Below are 25898 nucleotides of genomic sequence, written 5' to 3'. Positions count from 1 at the left end.
TCAGAAGCTCAAATCCTGGTGTGGGGCTACCTCTGTTGGGCTGAGCACTTTCCTGGGGAGAGTTCAGCATGCTACTGGAACACTTAGGAAAGATACTTTATCCAGTCCTGGGAGGTCAGGGGAGCCCTCCCTGAGAAAAGAAGAGCAGGCATTCCTGGATGAAGGCGGGCCAGAGTGTGTGCGAGAAGAGGCATTCTTGCCCAGTGAGTGGCATGTGCAGAGAGGAAGGGCTGTTAAGTTGCTCCATGATGGGGGGGTGGGGGGTGGGGGTGGCAGGACTGGGAGAAGCACCAGCTGATGCTGAGGGATAAGAGAGGCCAGACCTGAAGGACTCCATGCAGTAGGCTATGCCAGGGAGTCTCAATACTGCCTAAATGGTTTTTAGCACCAAGAGTGACATTTTCAGAATTTTGTCATAGAAAGGTCAGCTACACGGGACAAGAAGGATGCTGATTAATGATGACTGGGAATAGACTTTCTGAAAGAATCTCACCACTTGACCCCCTTTGATTTTTCTTTTGTGAGACACAGTTGATTTTTCAACTGTGAGCCACACAGTTGAAGCTTGCATATTTATTTTTATTCAAGAGAAGGAAAGAAGAAAGGCATAGTCACTTAATGTGCGTATACCATACTTCCCTGCCTACACCAGATACTTAAGGGATTTTTAGGTAGGGATCAAGCAGTCTTCTACTGCACAGAAAGGGAAATTTAAGATCTGAGATGTTTAACAGTCTGGTCTGGTTCAAAGTGCTTTCTGTACTACATCATACTAACTCATTTCAACATTTACTACATTTTAACCACTGAATATGGAAATCTTTCTGAGAGGAATAATATACATATATCTACTTCCTAAACACAGCTCCTGACCACAATTTAACATATGTTTTGAAGATGGTATTTATTAAAACTACTTATTACAACACCAGTTTTAAAGTTAACTCTAATTCTTTAATTTCATCAAAAAGCTAATTTCAACTGTTAAAGATGTCCTAAGATTTTTAAAGAGTCTGCCTGAAATGGATCCAAATAAGGCTCATACATTACAATTAATTAGTTTTATCTTAAAATTTTGAATTCTGTTAATGCTTCTCTTCTTTTCTCACTTCACCTCCCCTTTATTTCTTGCAATTTATTTGTTGAAGAAACTGGGCTGTGTGTTCCAGAGTTGTCCAGAACCTGAATTTTCCTGAATAAAAACATGTTCTGTGGTCTTTTATATTTCTTGCAATTTGACTTCTCTAGATGTTTGATCAGATTCACATTCAGTTTTGGGAAGAGGGGTAAGACTGATTCCTAGATGGGGTTGTGTTCTTCCATTATGAGACACACATTTGTCTCTTTTGATGATATTTGCAGCCTTTGATGATCAATGCCTAGACCCATCCATTCATTAGCTGTTTAAAAAAATGGTCATAAAATTTCTGCTCTGTATTTTTATAAACTGAGGCCCTTGGGGTGAATGGCATACATTTGGTTGTTTGGTCCCAAGTCAAATGACCTTGGATTGCTATGCTTATTAAATCTGTACATTAAACATGACTCATTTTTCTGTATCTCCCTTATCAGTCATCACTTATTGATGCTTTCAGTACATCCTTGCCACTAAATGGTTCATCTTTTTGATTTGTTGCTTCTAATCTATTCTGTCAACTGAAATCAGACAATTAAGCTCTTTATAATAATACAAGTAAAATAATAGAGACCAGAGGGCTCTCTTATCAGGTATGGGGATAAGCTTTAGTACCCAGACTTAGTGATTAATTTGAGTTCTTGGCTATGTCTACAATTCAAGGTTAACTAGACTCTGGAACTAACTTGGATTAGTCAGTTTTCCCTGTATAAACATTCTATTATAGCTCCCAGGGTGATACAGCACACATTATTTCAGAGTCTCATTTCCATATTCACTATAGGGATTTTTTTTTTTTTCCTCTCCGCTCCCCTGTTGAATCCTAGAGCCTAGAATACTGCCTAGCATATTTTGATTAGGGCTGCAAAGAACTAGTGAAAAATAAATGAATAACAATAAACTCTAAATTTGCATTTTTGTATATAAATTACTTTGCATGTTGACAATGAGTAAGTTTTCCTAAAAGTCTATTTATATAGTGTTGTCTGAAGGCCTAGGATTTCAAGGGCCTCTGCTGCTGCTGCTGCTGCTAAGTCGCTTCAGTCGTGTCCGACTCTGTGCAACCCCATAGATGGCAGCCCACCAGGCTCCCCCATCCCTGGGATTCTCCAGGCAAGAACACTGGAGTGGGTTGCCACGCCCTTCTCCAATGCATGAAAGTGAAGTCGCTCAGTCGTGTCCGACTCTTTGCGACCCCATGGACTGCAGCCTACTATAGCCCCCTAATCTCTCCAACAACACAACCTTCTTACTGTACTTACCAGTGTCCTTCCTGTGTTTATGTGTCCATCTGTACCACTATCCACCCCCTGACTCACCGAGTTATTTCTAATTTGCCACTGAATTCCACCATCTGTGCTACACAACCAACATACACTGAATCCTATTTTCCCAGCTAAATGTTCTTTTTATCTTTAGCCTGTATTGACCCCACAATTCTCTATACAATTACAGCAAGACATTCCTTTGAGGAACTAACTGTCCACACTCTGGGCACCAAGTAGATGTCAGTAAGTAAAAGTTGAGTGTTCACAGTGCAGAAAGCTGGGAACAAGAGACTTTAAATGAGGAAAAGCATTTGAATAGTCTAACTACACCTCTTACAGATAAAATTAAAAGTAGATTTAAATAAAATTTGTATAAATTAAATGTATCTCCAAGCTTTCCCACCAGAGTATCCCTAATGAAAGAGGTCTATGAATTCATATCCCTAGTAGTTTGGGGGAGGGATTGGGGTATGAGAAAAACCCACATGTATGAAAACTCTTTGAAGACCCACATTTTGTCTTAAAATTGGTACAAATTTTCCACTCTACTTCCTAATACGTTTTCATGAGAAACTAAACCTTCACATCCCTTTCCCAAGCATTAAAGACTATAAGCGAGGTACCCTAGTTATTCTGGGCCTATAAACACCTGGCATCACCACATACCCCAGGAAACATGTCTATCTGAATTTGAGAAGGACTGAGAAAAACCCATGTACCCAAAGTTTTTAACAGGAAAAGATCACTATTATAGTTCCAAAATTCTGTGTACTGGGTCTTCAAGCAAGCTTGGCGACTAGGGAATTGCAGACTAGCCCATGTCTTGTGAGCTGGGGTGTCCAGTGTCCTCCTGCAAAGGCATCCAGCATCACAAGGTGGGCTAAGAATATGCACTCTCCAGGTAAGAGATTGAAAACGAGAGAGAGAAAAAAAAAGAGCAAGCAAAAACCATGATTTTCAGGCTGGGGAGGAAAGTTTGAAAAGAATAAAACAGATACCACTTTCTCCATCAGTCAAGTATGGAAGAAGGCTCAGACATCTTTCCTCCTTATATCAGTGTATTTAGACTTGCACCGGACACACTTCCAGTGGCTACTAAGCACTGAAAATGTGGCTGGTATGGTCAAGGAGTATTAAACCATATTAAATTTTTAAAACTGACACTTGATTCAGTTTTCCAAAAGTCTTCTAAAAGTATGTTTGGAATAAGCTATCATGAATGTACTTTTCCAAATGCAAATTTTACGAAATCTAAATACATATTATTTCCAATGAAAACTGAGCATCCTAACAGGTGAGCTGTAAATCAAAAACACACTCGAGATTTGTCTTGGTCCAAAAATACATAAGATTTCTCAATAATTTTTAAAATTTAAAAATTATATGTTGAAATTATAATATTTGGATATAGCAGGTAAATAATATATATTATTGGGTCAAAATACAGTCCATGGGGTCACAAAGAGTTGAACACGACTGAGGGACTTTCACTTTACATCGGGCAAAAACATATTGTTAAAATTAATTTTACCTATTTCTTGTTACTTTAAAAAATATGGCTATTGGAAAATATAAAATGAATATGTGACTTGCACTATATTTCTACTGGACAGCAATTTACTTAGACAAAGACCTTTAAAAGAAGAATCTCTTTTTAAAAGAAAGTACATAGCTTTCCATTCCCCAAACATCCCAGAGACGATTCAAAAAAGGATTTAGCTTTCTATCCACAAAGTCGTATGAAATCCTTTGCAGGAACCCAGTACACAGCAAGTTTCCGTTGCTTGGGGGTAGTTTCTAAACTCAAATAGTTATCCATCCCAATTACAGTCAAATGTTCTACATTAATTCTTTCCTTCTACACCTAACTAAAGAAGCTTTTGGAGACCATATTCTTGCTAAGAGGCTTCAGATCTAGGCTTCCTTTGCTTGAGTTTCCACCCGAGTCTAGGAAACTACAGACCTCCCTGGTTTGGGGTTTTCACATAGACTTGGCATCCGAGAAGTTCTGGAATAGCCTGCAGGCTGGCAGTAGGGGCAGCAAAGACCCTATTTTACATGGCATGGAGTGAGGTGGCAGGGCAGAGTAGTTAAGAGACAGGACTCTAAAATTAGACTTGGTGCATTCAAACCTACACTCTGCCCAGTACCAGCTGACCTCAGGCAAGTTACCTATCCCTATGCACTTAAGTTTTCTCATCTGAAAATGGGGATTAAAACATTACCCACCTCATGAAAGTGTTAAGTCGCTCGGTCATGTCCGACTCTATGTAATGCCATGGACTGTAGCCCGCTGGGCTCCTCTGTCCATGTGATTTCCCAGACAAGAATACTGGAGTGGTTTGCCATTTCCTCCTCCAGGGTATCTTCTCGACCCAGGGATCGAACCTGGGTCTCCCACATGGCAGGTAGACTCTTTACAGTCTGAGCCACCAGGAAAGCCACCTCATAGGTTTTAAAAATTGAATGAGGTAATAATACAAATAAGATACCTAAACTAGAGCTGGGCTTATAATGGGAGCTCATCAGACATAGTTACTGTGGAATGGGCAGGGATGATGGCTGTCAGTAGGAGGAACCTTGACTTGTTCTGTTCACTGAACTTGCTTGTTCTCGTATAATTAACCTGCCTTACCCCTAGGATTAGACAGTTGTAGATTTCACAACAAACCAATTAGCAGCCTAGGTTGGCCACTTTCTGTATAGATGGCTACATTAAATAAAAAACAACTATTCAAAATTAACAAAGCCTTGTCTACCAAATTTCAGGGATGGAAAAATACAATAAACTTTCGTATTTTGAAAGGACAGATTCCTATTAGGACATCTTACGCATGCTAGAACATCCTCAAAACATCTTCTTGGCATGACACTCATGTCAACCCAGCATAACAGGTTCTTATTCTCTTCAACACTAATCCCCTCCAGGATTCCTGCAGAGGCCACTGCAGGTAGATCTTGAATTCTGTAACTCATGAGACTACATCAATGAGAGACATGGAAACAATTCCACCAAACACTTAACAAAGCCCGTAAGACTGAAGTCAGAAATGTTACAGTGAATCAAGTCAGCCTGAAGCAAAGGTTTGGGTTTTTTAAAATCATAGCAATAATTTTTAAAAAATTAAACTTCTCTTTCCTACTTATTTGGCTTCCCTTGTGGCTCAGCTAGTAAAGAATCTGCCTGCAAAGTGGGAGACCTGGGTTCAATCCTTGGGTTGGGAAGACTCCCTGGAGAAGAGAAAAGCTACCCACTCTAGTATTGTGGCCTGGAGAATTTCATGGACTGTATAGTCTACAGTCCATGGGGTTGCAAACAGTTGGACACAACTGAGTGACTTTCACTTTCACTATTCCCTATTTATTATGATCATTCTTCTCTGTTTCTGCCATGGCAAAAGCAAAATATAATTAGCAGTATGAGTAATTAGCTGGTGAGCAGATGGTGTGGATGAAGGACACCACCTAAGGAGGAGGTGCGAATGGAAACAGCAGGTGTCTAACCAACATGTCTAGGGAATGGCAGTGCCACCAGGTTACATCATTCTGTGAATTTGGCCAGCAGCACGCACAGTTTAAAGGCAGAAATAAATAGCGATAGACTTCCCACTGCCACTTCCGAAAGAAGAGCGGAGTGGGCCTTCAATGTGACCACCTGCCAACGCCCACCCAGCCACCTCTGGAGCCAGTACCTGTAACAGACACTGTCAGTGCAGGGGTTGTGAACCCTGACAATGACGAAAACATGCTGAAAGTGGGATCGGATGTTTTTCGGGCTGAATGGCTGTGCTCCGGGCTCTTGGAAAACAATTGTTACGATATCATTTCCAATGTGCCGCTTCCGTAGGAGCTAAAAGAAAACATAAGCAAACAACATAAATGATGACGCTCTGCTTTTTCCTCTTCGATTCCCTTATGTAACTGTATTTAAAACATTCATTATTAATCCGTGCATATTAGCGGAGGAAATCTACAGTTATTGTCAATATTTTAGCATGTTTATCATTTCCTCCAAGGAAGCCTATGGAAATGAATCTTTAGAAATTTGCATAAAATACATAGTGCATTCAAATAGATCTAACCAATCTAGCATATTACGCCAAGTCCCAGCGTCTCCAAATCCTCAGTTTCCATAACAACAGTTTTGTTCCATTTTCGTATAAGAAAGAAACTTGCCATGGGGAAGATTTTTTTAAAAGATGAGAATGGCTGAAGTAATTACAACACAATTTATGTTCTGATTCAATTAGCTTCATTTAAAGAAACGGGGCTAAGGTGTTTTCTGATAATACTTTTTGTGGCACAAGCTGGGGATGCAGAAATTAATAATATTCCAAAATGTCCTAACAGTTTTATAGCAGATTAAATTTCAGGTTTAAATAACTGCTTTAATTACAGTGAAAGCTGCTTAAGACCACCTTCTGTTTCACATTCAAAGGTGTTCAGGGAAGGTGGCTTTCAATTTCAGACCCTCCAAATGAATCATCCCAGGTCAGTGCCTCTCTGGGAGGGGTCCTTAAGCAGTTTAGCTCAATCATGTGAAGAAAAACTGAACAAATTTGTATTACTCATATTTATTACACAGACGCTCCTACTAGGAAGAGAGCAACTAAACATGGCCTTTACATACACTATTCATTAGAGATAAACTTATATTTATAAATCTTAAAGAAAAATTTCTCCAGTGACTTTAACTTACACACATTACATACCAGTAAAATCAATGATCAAGTATTGGCTGCTGGCCAATACTGGAGAAACAACAGCCTATTAGACTAGGGTTGTGAATTGGGAGTTACGAAGTTTGCGAAATGTACTTTTAACCTTAGGAATTTTAAAGCATCCCAAATTATCTTCTAATGAGGCTGTTTACTTCATTTCTAAACATGCTATATTATCAGATGTGACATAAATAAAGGCTACTCCCTATTGATCGCTAAATAAAATATACTCGTTATCAAAGATTATTAATCTATTCAGGATCTTGAGCACATCTAACTCAAATACAGTCTATCTATGTATATGTCACTCCTGCATGGATGTCACTGTCTTTTTGATGCACTGTCATCCTTCCTTCAAAATATGGCTTGATATGTAATGTTACTAAAGGACCCACACAGAAATAAATCTATCTATCCATCTTGCAATATATATAATGAAAAAAAAGGCAGTGTTTATAAATCAATACCTGCAAAAAGATTTTAAGACACATTCTTTCTGGTTTTTCTAACCATAATGTAATCTATGTAGATTACAATAAATTATTTAACTAGAGAATTAAAATTTCTTAATATGCAGAATACCAATTATTTCTTTCATTCTGATTTAGGATCATAATACTTTTGCTTTGATTGGGCCCCAAATTAAATATTTTAGATAGCTGTCCACTTAAATGCCAACTAACTCAGCTCAGCACTTTAACTTATTTAGCTAGATATAAACAACTGAATCTTGTTACTGAATGTTTTACCCCTACTCCTCGTTACTTTTCTCTGCTGAGTGTTGGTTAGTCCCTAAGTCGTGTCCGACTCTGCAACCCCATGGACTGTAGCCCTCCAGGCTCCTCTGTCCATGAGATTTTCCAGGCAAGAATACTGGAGTGCTAGTTCCTTTTCCAGGGGATCTTCCTGACCCAGAGATGGAACTTGCATCTCCTGCATTGGCAGGTGGATTCTTTACCAATGAGCCACTTAGGAAGCCCTTCTTCATTGAGTAATCAGGTAGAATAAGGCTTCATCTTCCCTTTAAAGATAGTTTGCTAATGTTTTTAAAATCTCTCTACTGTCTGGTGAGAATGAGTTTAGTATATTTTTCTTAGCATGGTATTCTCCTCTAAGAAATCTAGAAATTGGAATGTGTATAAAACAGTCAACAAACTCCACATCAGGGAATTTATCTTAAAATAGGTTAATTTCAGATTTATAGCTGACTCACTGCTTTGTTTCCTACTCTTGATTACTTTGGGGATCAACAGAGGTAAAATTTTGTTACTTGACATGCGTGATGTAATCAAACTTAAGTGATGACGTGTTAGATTTGATCCCTGTTTTGTTAAATTCTATGAAAGAGGATGTGATTCATTCTGCAGCTGGCCTGTGTTCTGTTAGTACAATTGACAATAACAAAATCTATGTCCGTTTTAAGGTCAGAAGTGATTTAAGACTGCTGTGTTTATAAGAGCTATTGGAAGTAGAGTCTGTTAGTTCTCTGAGACTTTTAAGTTTCAGTTTGGTATCATTTGTTTTAAAACATTTTTAAAACCAACTATCACCACATACTCTTTTAAACAATACTGCCAGTTTCCATCTTGCTCTAACCATCTGCCATTTCTTAGTTTTCACATTTTATCATCTCACTGACTACATTTTAGTAATAGGCATTGTGCTTTTAGATCTTTTTAAATCTGTATACAAGGTACACAAATGCAATTGTTACTTATGTTGCTCCCTGAAGGATATGTTAAAAAAAAAAAAAAAACCACAAAGCAGAAACCATTTCTCTGAGAACCCACTGACATTTATTTTGAATTTTCTCCAAGTAAGTAGAGGAAACGACCTTTGAAATCTGAAATGAAACATCAGTACTTTCCTGCCTCGTACACTGGCCTCTTGAGATGAAACTTCACCCACTCATATGTGTTCTCTGTAACCCTGCAGAGTCATCTAATCACCATGACTTCCACTTGTTCTTTTCAGATTTCAGGAAAACCTCAATCCTCCGGGGTGAAAAGCAAATGATTAATTCACAAAGCCACCCAGCTGGCTGTTAACCTAGAATGTGTCTCTTCATTTGTTTTCAGCTCATTTGCTGCTACTTCCATACAAAGTACAAAGCTTCCTGCTGCTGTGACAGGTGCAACATTAAATTCTGGTTTAAGATTTTACAAACCTGCCACTTAGGCTTCTGGGGGAAATGAAACAAAGGTGAAAAAAACACAGAAAACACAAGGATCCCTTACCTGTTGCTTGTTGTTAGGTGTGTAGGGCAGCATAGTGGAGACATGGAACATGATCTCGTAGTCTTTGTATGTTGTGTACAGAGAATGGGTTCCAGTGGAGTCAGCTACATTTAAAAAAAAATGAGACAATTGTTAAGAATAGGAAAAATAGCTCATTTAAGAGACATCTCAAAAAGGGGGGGGTGGGGCAGGAAATGGTTTAGAATGAAAAGATCCTAGACAAGATCTGGTATAGGAGTTTTTATCCATCTTTTATACCTGATCCCCCTTTGGCAGTCTAGTGAGGGCTATGGATTCCTTCTTAGAAAAATATTTGTAAATGCACAGGTATAATAAAATATGGGCTTCCCAGGTGGGCTCAGTGGTAAAGAATCTGTCTGCCAATGCAGCAGACATGGGTTCAATGCCTGGGTGGGAAAGATTCCCTGGAGAAGGAAATGGCAACACATCCCAGTATTCTTGCCTGCAAAATTCCATGGACAGAGGAGCCTGGTGGACTACTGTCCATAGGGTCACAAAAGAGTTGGACACAACTTAGCGACTAAACAACAACAACAAAGACAAGATACATAAATTTCAATAGAAATCAACGGATTAAAAAATACTGCTATCAAAATAATTTAAAAATGATGTAATAGCATAAGATTTCTGTAACAAGTTTTAGCAGTAGGTCTAATAACTACTATAATTTTGACCTAGTGAAGTGCATAAGCAGTGTTGAGATACCTCCAACAACAATATGATATGAAAATACCTATACTTTCGATTGGTAAGATCACAGGTGGAGCCTATACTGCTGTGATTTGTTGCCTAGATTCATAATTGAAGGTAATGCTAAATTTCAACTAGTGATCAGTGAAAATAAACGTAAAATTATTTCCCACCCAAGTTCACAGACCCCTGAATTCTGCCCACAAACGTCAAGTTCAGGACCTTTTTTCCAATACTTTTGACTCAAGCAGGAGAACCACTGTTTTGCTCTTAACAAATAGATGGAAACTTAACAAGATTGTAACACTGAATAGCAAAGGTATTACAGCGATGTTTAACAGTTTAAGACTTCGTGTGTTCTGCTCTCACTGCCCTTATGAAAAATAACAACCTTGACCTCCTTGACTGTTGACAAATCAATGCGTCCGTGAACACTTGGAAACCAAAGAGAATTATTAACTGTCCAGCTGAAGGGAAGTCTCTTTAGCCTTAAAGGACCTGGACTCACAGGAGCAAAATGAACGGAAGTGCATTCTTTCTGGGTAAACTCAATCCTCCATCAACCATATTGTTGAGGAGCATCTTAGAGAACGATGCAGCAAGTCAAAGCCTCTGGCATGTACCATAAAGCAGCAGTTCTCAAACTGGAATGTGCCTGGAGTCACCTGGGGAGCCGCTTATAAGGCAGCGTCCCATCCTCCACGCCCAGAAATACTGCTCTGTAGGTGTGCCGCTGGGCAGAATGATCTATTTTAATAAATACCCTCAGGGGACTCTAATGCAGTAGCTGCACTGCCCTTAGGCACTGTTCCAAGAATAGGCCATAACAGCAGTTTGCAGAGATTTGCTAAGATATTCTAGAGCCCTGAGTTTCAACCTTGAGCTTCTTGCTAAGTCACCTCAGTCGTGTCTGACTCTGTGAGACCCCATAGATGGCAGCCCACCAGGCTCCGCTGTCCCTGGATTCCCCAGGCAAGAACAGTGGAATGGGTTGCCATTTCCTTCTCCAATGCATGAAAGTGAAAAGTGAAAGTGAAGTCGCTCAGCCGTGTCCGACTCTTAGCAACCCCATGGACTACAGCCTACCAGGCTCCTCCGTCCATGGGATTTTCCAGGCAAGAGTACTGGAGTGGGGTGCCATTGCCTTCTCCGTTGAGCTTCTTAGAGGATCTTAATTTTGAAGAGGGCATAAAAAGCCAACGGTTTTAAAATCAAGATAAATGTAGAATAAAACAAGCACTACTTTTGAAAAACTGCAAAAATATGCACCAAAACATAACTCCCCAAGAAAAATATCTCCTAAATGTTAATGACCACTACCACAAAAAACTACAAATTAACTACAATAAATCACTGACCAATTTAAGACAGGTCTTGAGTATGAAGAAGGTATCCATTGTTAAAGACTCTTGCTATAAACAGCTTCAGAACTGACAGGCACATTTTACAACTTTCAAGTCAATGTGTCAACCTGATGAGTACTTATGTGTGTCTCAAGTCAATTTTAAGCAAAATTAATGAACTAAAAAAAAAATTTTTTTCTTATTACATTTTGTTTTATATGTCCTTCTAATTCTAAAGGCATTACTGTCATGAAACAAAAGTGAAGACAACCCTGAAGATAATTTGTTTTATATTTCTTGTCCTTTCTCTCTTTCCTATACTTGCTGCATTTTATACAACAGATGCTATGTGACCGGTCTTCTTCTGGGGACCTTTGAAAATCCCAGCTTTGCCGATAATTTTAAACAGTTTGGAAGCCATTTCAAAACTTTTAGTGATGAAACTGGGTCAAAACAATGAAATTTTCTGAGAAGAAAGGAATTCCAAAGTCTTGAAATTACTATGTACATGATAGCATTGCTAAACTTTACTGGAGAAAATGGAAAATGAAGGTTTGTTATATTCTCTGAAGAATAAGGCATCAGAATTAAACAGAATGAAAAGGAAAGAAAATCACAGAAGATGATCACTGTGACAAAAATCTTTTTTCCTCTGGTTGAAAAGAATATATATTGAGCAATTTCTAAAGGGAAAATATGCTTATAGAAGAGGGATAAAAGAAGATAACACTCCTTCATATTTGTATGGAGCTTTAAAAGTTAAAAAATAAATTCAGGCATCTTATAGGTCATCTTGATAATCACGTGATTTGCCTCCAAATTATACTACCAGTGAGTGGTGTATATCCACTAATAAGGTCAGCCCTCTACACTAAGTCATAGAAAGTAAAATTTCTAATATTCAGACTAGATGATAAGAAGGCATTGAGTAATTGAGGAATGATAAGAATATTCTTTTCAGCTGCTTTGAAAAGGTGTAGATAAGCAATAATATCCTACAATAGGCACTTCTACTTAAAGACGGTATGTATAGGTTAATAAGTTTGTAGAAGCAGTTTCAGATATGGTCAATGTCATATTCATTCTTGACTTCTCTTGGCGAAAGTCTTCTGCTTTAAGGGGGATAAAACTTGGATGATAAAGGTGGATGTGTATGAATCTGAATCAGGAAAAGTAATTCAACTTTTATATAAGCACTTGCTGGTCACTAACAGATACATCTGAATTGAGAAAAGCTAGATAAAGGAAAACAAGCCTAAGCAAATTTGATTTTGTGCCAAGTTCCTAGTTTTAAATATTTATGACTACAAGGAGAAAATCAATCTCATGAACTAAATGCAGGCAGACTAAGAAAGTCAACAGAATGAAGAAAGCTTAAGCTCAGTTTGTGAAGGTCCTCACCACTGTAGAACACATAAAATGCACAAGACGAAATCCCAGACAGGTAGTGGGACTGATTATCATCCATGGTTTGAAATACCGATAGAATAATCATCAGCTGGCTGCTAAGGACCATCCATTTAAAGACTCCAGCTCTCCCTAGCATGTAAGCTTGCCTCAGGGTTTGGGGATGCAGAGGTCAATGCTTGGAAAGGAGTGCAGTGGGGAACAAGTCCTGACCCTGGAGCACTGGCACGCATTTTAGATGAGACATGCCTCTGCCCTTCAGTACTATCTCATCTACTCACTAATGAAGTATCTGGGAAAAGCAAGAATCCCATCTGCTCTAGCATCTACCATATTTACTTGCATTTTTTTCAGTGTATCTTTAACCATCATCAGGAGGTGGCTTACTTCACTGAGGATGGGATCAAGAAGAGTCTGTAATACCACCCTTTGCCGTGACAGGAGAATTCACACTGTGTCAGTTCAAGGAATGTGCATGTGTGCATATGTACATGCCTGGAACCGAAGGCTTCTTAAAACCACTAACATTCTGTGAGAAAACGATAAGCAATGATGTGGGGTGGGTACTTAGGAATCAGTCTATTTTCTACATACAGAGCACTTTGCAAAATACCTGCAATTATCTGGATTCCAACGCCTCCAGTATCATTTGCTAAATAACCACAGACTAGTCACTTTACTTCTCTGCCCCTCAATATTCTCACTGTTGTGAGGATTGAATGAAACAATGTCTATGAAAGTACTAGCCCATAAAAGATGCTTAAGAAATGTGCTGATTGGAATTTAGAATTTTGTGCAGTTGAGATAAAAAGTATAGCTGCCTTAAACAGGGCCTTTTACATATTTCAATTTCTTGGCCAACTGCATCTCAGTAACACTCAAGAAAAAAACCTGATACTATAACACAGTTCAAAGTTAAGGAGGTGAAAAAACTTTTCTTCATTCATCAGTCTCTACAACTCCAAACGGTCCTTTAAATGTGCAAGGCATTTAAATAATGCTGGTTTTATTCTTTTCTTTATGAAAGGTTAAATATCCCAAATAAAGGATTTATTTTCTTTCTGAAAAGTCTTACATCTATTCTAAGACCCTGAATCTCAGTGATCATTATAACACTGCTGAAAAATGGGGGAAGCAACAAGCATTCAGTAAAATTGCGGCAAATGAATGAAGGCAGAGCTCTGAAGGAATGCTTTTCAAAGAGTTTCTAAGTCTCCTGCATGCTGACTTGACAAACGTGCCTTATTCAGGAAATAATTTCCCAAATGATAATCCACACACACAACTTAAAATGAGGGTGGTCTCCAGCTTTTAAATAACAAACTGCTTGGTGGGAAGCTTATTTTTGTCTTTACTGTAGTGGGAGGGGGTGGCGATTATCTAGAGGTTATGCCATCCAAATAAGGAAACAAAAAAGGAGATAAAAATTCACTCTGGAAAGATTTTTCATTGAAGAACTGTTCCAACCCCTGACACAACTGTAGCTTGTTTGCTGGAAGTCGTTATTTACGAAATGGGAAATTGGACTTTGGACAGAAAATTGGGAATAAGAAGAAATGGCACAACAGTTTCACCAAACCTGCCTTTCCTGAGCCTCTTTCTTTTACCAAAGCACTAAAATCTGAATACGTGACAAGTGGAGCTATCTCATGAGACTGCTTGAGTAATTTTAGCCCAAGAGCTCAAGAGAGGGGATGATACAGCCACAAAGCCCAGCTCTGGGCTTCACTGTACTTAATTCTACATTTATGCTTTCTCTGAATACATCATTAACCATAACACTAGGATATGTTCTCCCTCCTTAATGCTTAACCTTGGGCACACTAGTTAATCTAAAGAAGCCTAGTCTGTAAAATGGGGATGACTGGCATCTAGCAGAGTCTGTGGAGATTAAATGAGACGACATCTAGAAAGTATCCAGGACTTTTGCTTCTGGCCATAACAGTACTTGGTATAGGACCTGCTCTCCTATTGTAAAAGGAGATGAGCATTATGATCCTACCCAGCTTTCTACCGGAAGGTACTTTCAAAACAATCACACAGAGTAGGGATTTGAAGAGAGAAGCCAAAACATGCTGGAGGTCTGGAAGGCTGAGGTGTGGCTGATATTTGCTGGGCACAATACTGAAGAGGAGGAAACTACACAGTGAAAGAGGCTCAGAAGGCTACACAGGGGTTCCCTTGAGTCTTGGGCTGAATATTAAGTTGCACAAGCATAGAGTGGGGTTCCAAAAGCCAGGGAAAGAAAAAACATCGGGGTAATGTACATCATGGCGGCTACAGTTAATAACACTATACAGAAAGCTGAGAGTTGCTAAGAGAGTAGATCTTAAAAGTTTTCATCACACACACAAAAAATAACTAAGTATGGTGATACATGTTAACTAGACTTGTTATGATGACCATTTTGGAATATACAAAAACACTGAGTCATTATGTTGTACACCCAAAACTAATATAATGTTGTACGTCAATTATATCTCAATTTCAAAAAAAGAAAGAAAAGAAAAACTATTGGAGGAATAACTACCAGAGAATTGTCAGCCAAACAATTCTCACAGTTCACACAGGGCTGGAAGACACTGAAGTTCTGACCAGCCATAGTAGAGATACTTTACTGTCTATGCTGGTATTCAGGTGCAAGAAAAGTCATGCCTTAGTAAGAGCAGTAAATTAGCCAGAGAGTATAGATTACTCATGAGCTGGAGTCAAGACTGCTGGGAGAAACATCAACAATCTCAGATATTCACATAATACCACTCTAATGGCAGAAAGTGAAGAGGAACTAAAGAGCCTGAATATTCACCTCATACCTGATGTGAAGAGCTGACTGATTGGAAAAGACCCTGATGCTGAGAAAGATGCAGACAAAAGGAGAAGGGGGTGGCAGAGGATGAGATGGTTGGATGACATACCTTACTCAAGGAACTTGAGTTTGAGCAAACTCCAGGAGACAGTGAAGGACCAGGAAGCCTGGTGTGTTGCCAAGAGTCAGACACAACTTAGTGACTGAACAACAACAACAACAAAAACTACTCTATGCTTTAAAAAAGTGTAAGAACAGATTCATAAAGATCAAACTATTCTGTAATTAATTTAATTGCCTACCAGATCCTCAATGATGAAACATTCACAATGTCTAGTATCCAATCAAAAATAACCAGACATATGAAGAAATAAAATGTAACTCAAAAGCATGAGAAAATCTGTTAAAAGGAGACCCCAAACGGCAGAGATGATGGAACTAGCATGCAAATAGTTTGAAACAGCGAATATAAATACATTCAAGGCTTTAAAGGACATGAGCCTAATGAGAAGAATATGGAAAATAAAAGATTACTCCAAAAAACGGGGGGGGGGGGAATGGAGAAAAGAAAAAAAAAAAAGGAGAAAGCCCAAATGCAACTTCTGGACTTGAAAATCTCAATATCTGAAATAATAATTTCACTAGATTGACTAACAGCAGATTAAGACAGTGGAAGAAAAGAAAACACAGTGAACTTGAAAACATTAATAGGAATTTTCCAAACATAAGCACGGGGGGTGGGGGGATGGGGCAGGGGAGGGGGAAAGCTTAAAAATTAAATCACTAGTAAGTGACCTAATATATGTATAATTGGAGATTCAGAAGATGAGGTGCAGAAAAATAAAATGAGCTTGGCAAATCATGTTTGAATTTGATTAAGACTACAAATCCACAGACCCAAGTGACAACTACACTGTCACATAGAGAGGGAGTTATCCTTTATGAACACATGTTCTGGAAAGCATTTTCTCTTTTTAAGGATTATATTGAAAGAGTTTAACACAGTTTAAGATTAGGTAAAATATGTGAGATTATTTTACAGCACAGCACACAAAGTCTCATCTCTGGGTGTGTCATGGCCAGTAGAAGGCTGCTGGGGTGTGCAGGGGCTGGCTGATCCCTATTTCTTTTGGTCTATTGTTGTTTAATACCCCTTTAAGTGATGATGCTAATAGTCCTTCTCAGCTAGGAGTAAGAGAGATAAATATGCCTACTGTCTTCTTCAAGCTTTAGAGTGGAAACACTTTCCTACTTTTCTATGACTTTAGGAAACGACCCTCTGAAAGGACAGAAAAGAAACCTGTGAACCCTCCTTTTCAGGAGCTATGCCTCAGAAGGTTACAAGGAGCCAAAAAACAGAGTAGCTCAGTGAAAAGGAATCTGTCCTTGACTACTGTATTACATAACTGTAAAATGTGCCACTAGAGGCAGTTTACTAATCAAGGTCTTTGCAGTTATTCGGATAATGGGGCAAAATATGCAAAGTGCTTATTTTGCTTATTCCACTGTCTTACATGATGCCACATTGCTTAGGAATGGCCTTCCTATATATATTTCTCATATTGTCCTTTCATCAGGAGATAGCTAGGAACATGTAAATACACAAGAAATAAATGGACTCAATGGACGTGAGTTTGAGCAAAATCCAGAAGATAGTGAAGGACCAGGAAATGATACATAATCTTACCAACTCCCAATCTGACCATTCATTGATAGAATCAAGGCTCTTATTACATTTTCTTCCCAGATCCTTTTAATAGCTCTTTGTGGTGATTATGATTTACATAACACAACAAACTGGGACAATGTAAATGCATTACACAGTAAATGTCAGAATATCTTGATAAAAAGAATTTAAGGGCATATTGAGATTTAATATTTTCTGCAGTCGCAAGCAAAGTATGGAACGTTAAAATAATATTTAAGAGTCTAGGCTATTTATGGTTTTTCATAGGCTCTCTTGCATGTCGTTTCCAAGTTGGCAACAGCAAAACCATGGCAACAGGAAATTCTTCCCTGCAGTGGAGTTTATGAATGCTTTTCTGTTTTCATGACTCGACTCCTTATTTAATTTCCTGTATAGAAAATCAGAGTGATTACTATAGACTGCAATACAGATGTGCTAATCCAAAGACCCTCTCAAAAAAAACAGGTCACAGGTGTCTATGGATGGATATTGAGATAAAATTTAAAATTTGCTTCCACACAGACACACAGCAGAAGTCAACATACTCTAGATACTTGAGAACCTAACTCTTTTATTAACCGCCTGGGAAACGGGAATGGACAGACCTCTATGTTCATGAGCTGTAGATAAACAGACTGTTGCACTAGTGTGATTCTAATCAACACATTTTATGAGCCAAACTAATACTAAAGCTAAGAAGCCTGTTTGCTTAGAGATTAAGTTAGACTATGAACAATAACAACAGAAAATAAAAATATCTCAAGACAGTAAAATATAAAAGTGATTATATTATATAAAAGTGATTTATATAAAGTGATACATAAAAGAAAAGTGATTATCTAAGTATTATATAAAAGAAAACCCTACAATGGATAACTACACAGATATGGACAAGGATTATGAAACGAGTTAATGAAAGTCAAGACTTCCGGGGCTTATGATCAGATGGCTGTTAAGTTGCAGGAGTTTTTAGTCACTCTAACATTCAGCTAAATACAGTGAAGCTTATGCAACACTATCCAGGAGAGATTCTGTACGATCTCCATCCATTGCTTCCTACCTTCCACACTTCTGATAACACTACTTTTTTTTTACACTCCAATCCTAAATGCTTTGATTATGGTCTTCAATTGTCTTAAAGCCACATCCTCCCCCACTGGTTTCCTCTCCCCCATCACCAGCAGTTTTCTACAGTTAGTGGCAGTGTTGTTTTACGGTTAACTTAGCAGGCGAACATCAACACAGCAGGAGGACAATAAGCCTGGTAGGAGGGTATAAGTATTTCTTACTTTTGGTGTCAAGCTGCGCACGATACTTCTCAAATCCTTTGAGCCGAACGCGTTCTCCCAACAGCTGGAGGAATTCCTCAAAGGCTGGGCCGGCTGATTCATTGTTGTACATCTCTTCTTCCGTGCTCTGTCCAGCTTTGCAGTACATGATGCCTACTTTCTGCTGATAGTTCAGCTGTGAAGGCAGGTGATACAATGCATATAAATACAGGCAGATCCACTCTGCCCACTTAAATGCTAGTAAGTCCTGTAGGGCATATGCCCATCAAGTAGCTAACCTCTTTCTTCTCTTGAAATCCTTCTGCTTTTGTTCTTCTCCTTTTAAAAAAAGGAGCCCTTATGAATTTAAAAGTAAAGGTCTACTTTACAAAAGATGCCTTTGGAAAAAAACCTTAAGTTGTTTTACAACACTGTGTTAGTTTCATGTGTATAGCGAAGTGATTCAATTATACACACACATTGTTTTTTAGGTTCCTTTCCCCTATAGGTTATTACAAAACATCAAGTAGAGTTCACTGTGTTATACAGTAGGTCCTCATTGGTTATCTATTATATACAGTACTGTGTATATGTTAATCCCAAACTCCTACATTTATCCCTCCTCTGCTTCCCTCTTTGGTAACCATAAGTTTACCAAACAGATTTTGGTAAATAAACAACCAAGTTTATTTTCTATGTCTGTGGGTTTATTTGTTTATTTCTTTTACAAAATATACTTTAAACTGTTTTGCACTAAAAGCCCATTAAAGTTCTTTTAAAATTTTGGGAGGTAAAATTGGAAAAGACTTATGTCCCAAGGCCATTTTTCCAATATACTGTTATAAACCTTGGTTATACGTTTGTGACACCATGAGCATCATCAACACTGTACTTTTCAAATTATTTTTCTAAAAGATGAGTCTCTAGATAGAAACTTTCAAAGGGGCCTCATAATGGCAAATCACGATTAAAACAAAGCATTCAAGAAATTTAAATATAATTAATCAAAACATTTATACATCATTGAAAAGTTTAGTCATCCTATAAACAAATTTTAAAGTTGCATTAGTCATTTAAGAAATGAGTTTTAATATTAAAATTTAGACAGTTAATTCTCCAGTGAAATCAGGGCAATCCATATTCGTGAAGTCTGTTTACAGACTAGCACTGCAACAACTGTTATCGATAAATTTTTATCTCATAAAAGGAAAGAGGGAAGAGAAGAGGCAAATTTCATTAGCTTTCCTCACAAAAGCCTGCAAATATTACGCCATATGACCAATAAGCAAAGAGAAGTTCAGAAAACGGAACAGTAAGAGACACACATGATCATAAACTGTCAACCCTGTGATCTGGCTCTATTCAATATAACCAGGATTCAATCAGGCTTGTCTTGCTGTATTTCTGTCACTCCAACCCATGTCCACAGCTCCTTATTTGCAACTCCATAGTTGAAAGGTAAAAACCAAACTTAAGCAAACATATTTGGCAGCAAAACTTCCTATGAGCTGACAGTGAATGCTGTTTAATTTATTCCTCTGTGAACATTCGTATCTTTGGAAATATTAATGTGTTTGACGGTGGGGTGCTGCCCCAGATTCCACTGGAACTTGCTCTAAGTGCGTGCATTTTATTATCCTTCTAAATCTGGACCTTTCTGAATTCGGAAACGTATCTGCTCCTATTGTTTTACACAAGGAACTGTGAACCTAAACAACTCTTTTCAACTTTCTAAATCAAATGGTTCAGAATGGTGGTTAACTAGAAAATGTTATCAGGGAACTCCTGCTTGCTTTAGCCCCTCCTCACTAACTAGTTGACAAGGAAGTTTCAGCAGCTTTGACATGACCCGTGGACATAACAGCTGCTTAGGAGTTGTGTAATTGAGCAGAATTGACTCTCCTTTGCCTACTCCAGTGAGTGCATGGCAAAGTTCCAAATCTGAAACTTCCAAGGAACTGTGTCTACTGATGTTGGAATTTTTTAAAAATAGCATACAACCTTGCATTATCGCTGCTTCATTTTAATTATTAACAGAAATACTTTTAGGATTTAGTTCATTTTTTTGTATGCCACATGCAGTTAAAAAAAAAAAGAAGACAAAGAGTAAAACCTGCCACATGCCATTGGCAGTTGGGCTTGGCAGTTGGGCTCCTTCAAAGGTCTGAATGTGACTAACAGTTAGAGGGGAACTCCCACAGGTGTACCCTTCATCTTGGCTTTGGAATTAAGCTGAGTATCCTATTAGGTCTCAACAAATAAAATAGTAGCAGTAGGCTCTATGTCTCTTACAAAAGAAGTCCTTAACACAGCCAGCTCCTTAGTCTCTTCCCTGCAGGGAGAGCTACCAAAGAAAGGAAGCAATCTGGAGAAAGGAAGGAGCTTGGAGTTATTTGCTATTTGGCTCTGTGCCTCCCAGATGAGCCTTCTCATGCAACAGTGTAAAACAAAAGTCACCTTGTTCAGAGGAAAACATCTCAGTGACCCTGGATTTGTGTGTGGCTTTTTAAACTTCTTAGATAAAGGTCTAAGATTTCACTGGGCAACATTCAAAAGGACTCACTTATTTATATATACAAAAGAGCTCACTTTGGAGAGAGATAAGTAAGGAAACTTTCCCCAAACCACTGCAGGAGCAGAATGCAAGGACAATGAGACAGTGTGCTGCCTTCTTTAGGCGGGTTTCTCATATTCCGGTGACTCCACCCACAGACAGAACAGACTGGTATTTGCTTGTTGCTCCTTTAAGAGGATTAGGAAATTTGTTAGAATGTCAAATTTCCTCAAATTTGAAATGGTGCAGAATGTCAGTGCTCCATCCTTGAAGGTGACACTATGACTGTATCCTTGGCTTCTGCTGCAGTGGAATCAAGGTAGGTGTCATTCTCTGAACTCAGGTTCCGGGAATCCTTAGTTAGCACCCTTGTTCCCTGCCCAGAACATGAGTAGTTGTTAAGGAGGAGTTATATAAGTATAATATGGAAAATTCTGAAAGAGATGGGAATACCAGACCACCTGACCTGCCTCTTGAGAAACCTGTATGCAGGTCAGGAAGCAACAGTTAGAACTGGACATGGAATAACAGACTGGTTCCAAATAGGAAAAGGAGTCCACCAAGGCTGTATATTGTCACCCTGCTTATTTAACTTATATGCAGAGTACATCATGAGAAATGCTGGGCTGGAAGAGGCACAAGCTGGAATCAAGATTGCTGGGAGAAATATCAATAACCTCAGATATGCAGATGATACCACCCTTATGGCAGAGAGTGAAGAGAAACTACAGAGCCTCTTGAAAGTGAAAGAGGAGAGTGAAAAAGTTGGCTTAAAGTTCAACATTCAGAAAACTAAGATCATGGCATCTGGTCCCATCACTTCATGGGAAATAGATGGGGAAACAGTGGAAACAGTGTCAGACTTGATGTTTCTGGGCTCCAAAATCACTGCAGATGGTGATTGCAGCCATGAAATTAAAAGATGCTTACTCCTTGGAAGGAAAGTTATGACCAACCTAGACAGCATATTAAAAAGCAGAGACATTACTTTGCCAACAAAGGTCCATCTAGTCAAGGCTATGGTTTTTCCAGTGGTCACGTATGGATGTGAGAGTTGGACGGTGAAGAAAGCTGAATGCCGAAGAATTGATGCTTTTGAACTGTGGTGTTGGAGAAGACTCTTGAGAGTCCCTTGGACTGCAAGGAGATCCAACCAGTCCAGGAGATCAGTCCTGGGTGTTCATTGGAAGGACTGATGTTGAAGCTGAAACTCCAATACTTTGGCCACCTCAAGTGAAGAGTTGACTCATTGGAAAAGACCCTGATGCTGGGAAGGATTAGGGGCAGGAGGAGAAGGGGATGACAGAGGATGAGATGGCTGGATGGCGTCACCGACTGGATGGACATGAGTTTGTGTAGACTCCAGGAGTTGGTGATGGACAGGGAGGCCTGGTGTGCTGTGGTTCATGGGGTGGCAAAGAGTCGGACACGACTGAGTGACTGAACTGAACTGAACTGAATATAAGTATAATAAGGAACATTTCAAGAGAAAGAGCAACTAGAAATGGAGTTAGAGCTATGGTTTGGGGAGGGTTTGAATTGTTATGATGTTATATAAAACAGGATTTTTTTCAGACACATACAAACATATCTGTACAGGTTTACATATATGAATAAATAATACTTTCCTGCAAAGATTAAAATAGTTATGATGATGCCAGAAGCCATCTTGGAAACAGGTTGGGTTTATCCAACTGTTTAGGATTTTACTTTCGGATATTCATGGAGTCATGCTCTACAGTTCCATGTTTGCATAGCAACTCCATATCAACTGTTCACGTGGAACACTGAGGGAAGTGTTTGGACTCTCAGCAAGTGTTTGTATTGTAACAAGTGATTATGGTCAATCCAACAGGACTAAGGTTCTGTTTGAGATGAAAGTGTCTTTCAACAGCCACCAAAAGTGACATGGACTCCCACAGCTGGGAGCCAACAGTATACAGAATTGCTCTCCATCTCATAAAATAGGCACTTTAACACAGAATCATAGAAGCAGGTACAGCAAAATCTGGCTTATACAGCCCTGAGTTCCTGGAAAAATGCATGATATAGTCAGGGCCCTCCATCAATAGAAACAGGTTTGAATAACCAAGTTCTCAGAGACCTCTTAAGAAGGTCTGTACTTTCACCTCTTCTTCCCTGACGTCACAACCAGAAGGCAGCACTGGGGGTGGCACAGATCATGAGAAAAACCCATTTCTTCCTCTCTTACAAAGACCTTTTTAAATTGTCTGCTTTAATCCAGGGATTTAAAACTTTTACTATGAGGTGTCTCATCATCTAGCAGTTCTCAAAGTGTGGGCCATGAACCCTTGAGGGGTGCTTGAGCTTTGCTCTGGGACACAGTTAATTGGAAATAGTCTGATCCTTTCAGTTCTTCCTTTTAAACTCATAGGTCTTATCAGAGTACTGTTTAATTTGAGGATAATCCTGTCCCATTATTGAGGCAAAGTCATTCTAAGACTTTACACAATGCCATGGGAACGATGAGGTTTTCCAGGCTGCCTGTTGAGAGCAGACACTGTTCTCAGCCAGGCAGAGGTCTGAGGATTTGCCTCGCTCAATCTGAGTGGTTCCCACCCCGGCTGCAAATACTTTCCTCAAATACTCACATTTACTCTGGTGACTCAGACGGTGAAGACACCGTCTGCAATGTGGGACACCTGGGTTTGATCCCTGGGTCGGGAAGATCCCTGGAAGAGGGCATGGCAACCCACTCCAGTATTCTTGCCTGGAGAAACCTCATGGACAGAGGAGCCTGGCAGGCTACAGTCCATGGGGTCACAAAGTGTCGGACACGACTGGGCGAGTAAAGCACCAGTATCCAGCTCAGCAAATCCTTATCTCCCTAGACTAACATCTCAGTCTTCATTCAGGGAGACCTCTGGGCTTCGACTGGGTGGCCCCTCCTGGCTGTGCAGCCTGGGAACTCAGGATGAAAGTTGGTGTGATTTTTACTGTTCATTTGGTTCCCATTGTCCTTTGTTGCCTGACTCCAACATCATAAAAATCATTGTTTCATTGGTTTGCCTAGTTTTTAAAAGTTGTTTCAGACGGGAAAGTAAATCTAGTTCCTCTCTTTTAATCTTGGCTGGAAATAGAAATCTGCCTCCATTTTCAAGTCATATAATTTCTGGACAGTAAACCGCATTTGTTTGAGGCATACGGTTTAATGATTTCTAACAAACCCCCGCTCAATCAAAATACAGAACATTTTTTTCACCCCAAGCTCCCTGGCTCCCATTTGCTGTATATGTTTGTATCAACTGGCAGCCTCAGACAATCACTGTTCTATTTTTTTCCCACTGTAAATTTGTCCATCTACATTTCTAAAGAGTATTTTTGCTGGGTAAAATTCCTAGTGAGAATTCTTCTTTTTCAGCATTCTAGAAATGTGGCTTCCACCTTTTATGTTTTACAGCTCAGGAAATGGTTAATTTTAATCCAATTATCTGTCTTACATTCTTCTTTGAACATACTTTTTCCTCTGGCTATTTTTAGATTGTTCTCTTTTTCTTTTAATTTCAGCAATTTTTACTACAATGGACCTATATCTGACTTTCTTGGTATCTACCCTGCTTACCATAGGCAGAGTTCCTTGACTCTGTCTTAATTCGTGTGTGTTTCATCAGTTTTGGAAACTTCTCTAGGGGTATTTCTTCAGACATCGATTATGTCTCCAAATACTGCTTTACTTTCTCTTCCTCTTTTCTGGGAATTCTATTACACACATGTATTTACGATGGCCCACATGTCTTTTAGGCACTTCTCTATATTTCTCATGTTTTCTTGTCTACATTATTCAATAAAACATTTTCTGGTAACTTCAATTCATCATTTTTCTCTTCTGTTGTGTCTAATGTGCTCTGTAAAACATTTGCTGAGATTTTAACTTCTGGAGTTTTCTTTTTTTCCCTTCCAGTTCTAGAATTTCAATTTGATTTTTTTAAAAAGCAAATCCAAGTTCTCCAGTGATCCTTGACCTGTTTTTTATTTCTGCAGGTCCCATGAAATCAATGAAAACTCTTAACAGTCACCTAACTTTTAATCTGTACTTTGGCCACACTTAAGCCCCAAGCCTCTTACAAATCAGCAAATGCCCAAGGAAAAAAGTGCTGCAGAATGATTTAATTTTGATGAACCCAAATTTCTCAATTATTTCTTTTCTAGACCAAGATTTTGATATTATATCTAAGAACTCTTCACTAATCCTTAAGTCACAGATTTTCTTCTATGTTTTTGTCAACGCTTTTTAAAGTTTTACATTTCAACCTATGATTCATTAAATAAATTTCTGTATAATGTGTGAGGTTTAGGTCAAGTTCATTATTTTGTCTATGTAATTGTTTCAGCACCTTTGTTTAAAAAGCCTACCTTTCCTCCACTGAATATTTTTACACCTTTGTCAAAAATCAGTTGGATATATTTGTGTGGGGCTGTTTTCAGTTTCTCTATTTCATTTTTTATTGAAGGACTATAAATGGTACTGTATTTTATTTTCTGTTTCCCCATGTTCATTAAAAGATATCCAACTGATTTTTGTGAGTTGATGTTGAATCATACAACCATGCTGGACACAGCCTGCAATTCTAACAAGTTTTGGTAGATTTCTTGGGATTTTGTACACAGACTATCATGTTATCTGACATAGGGACACTTTTATGTTTTCTTTTCCTTTATCCACATGTCTTCCTTTTCTTGCCTTATTGTACTGACTAGACCTTCTAGCACTATGTTGAATAGCAATGGTGGCTGTATACA

The 25898-nt window shown here is 38.7% G+C and overlaps 1 protein-coding gene across 23 annotated transcripts in view; it reads right to left on the bottom strand.

The window, feature by feature from the left end:
- Positions 1-25898, bottom strand: part of SIPA1L1 (signal induced proliferation associated 1 like 1) — a 368059-nt gene that overhangs the window by 74173 nt on the left and 267988 nt on the right. For all 23 annotated transcript variants that reach the window (XM_081508904.1, XM_081508913.1, XM_081508901.1 and 20 more), the window contains 3 exons: positions 18605-18779; positions 9362-9465; positions 6096-6253 (listed from right to left, as the gene is read on the bottom strand). In XM_081508904.1, coding sequence (XP_081365030.1) covers positions 6096-6253; positions 9362-9465; positions 18605-18779 — 437 coding nt within the window. The remainder of the gene's footprint in view (positions 1-6095; positions 6254-9361; positions 9466-18604; positions 18780-25898) is intronic.

Source organism: Giraffa tippelskirchi, chromosome 7, assembly GCF_054371585.1.
Source record: "Giraffa tippelskirchi isolate mGirTip1 chromosome 7, T2T-mGirTip1v1.2.pri, whole genome shotgun sequence".
Classification (NCBI taxonomy): domain Eukaryota; kingdom Metazoa; phylum Chordata; class Mammalia; order Artiodactyla; family Giraffidae; genus Giraffa; species Giraffa tippelskirchi.
This window is presented reverse-complemented; position numbering and strand designations above follow the sequence as displayed.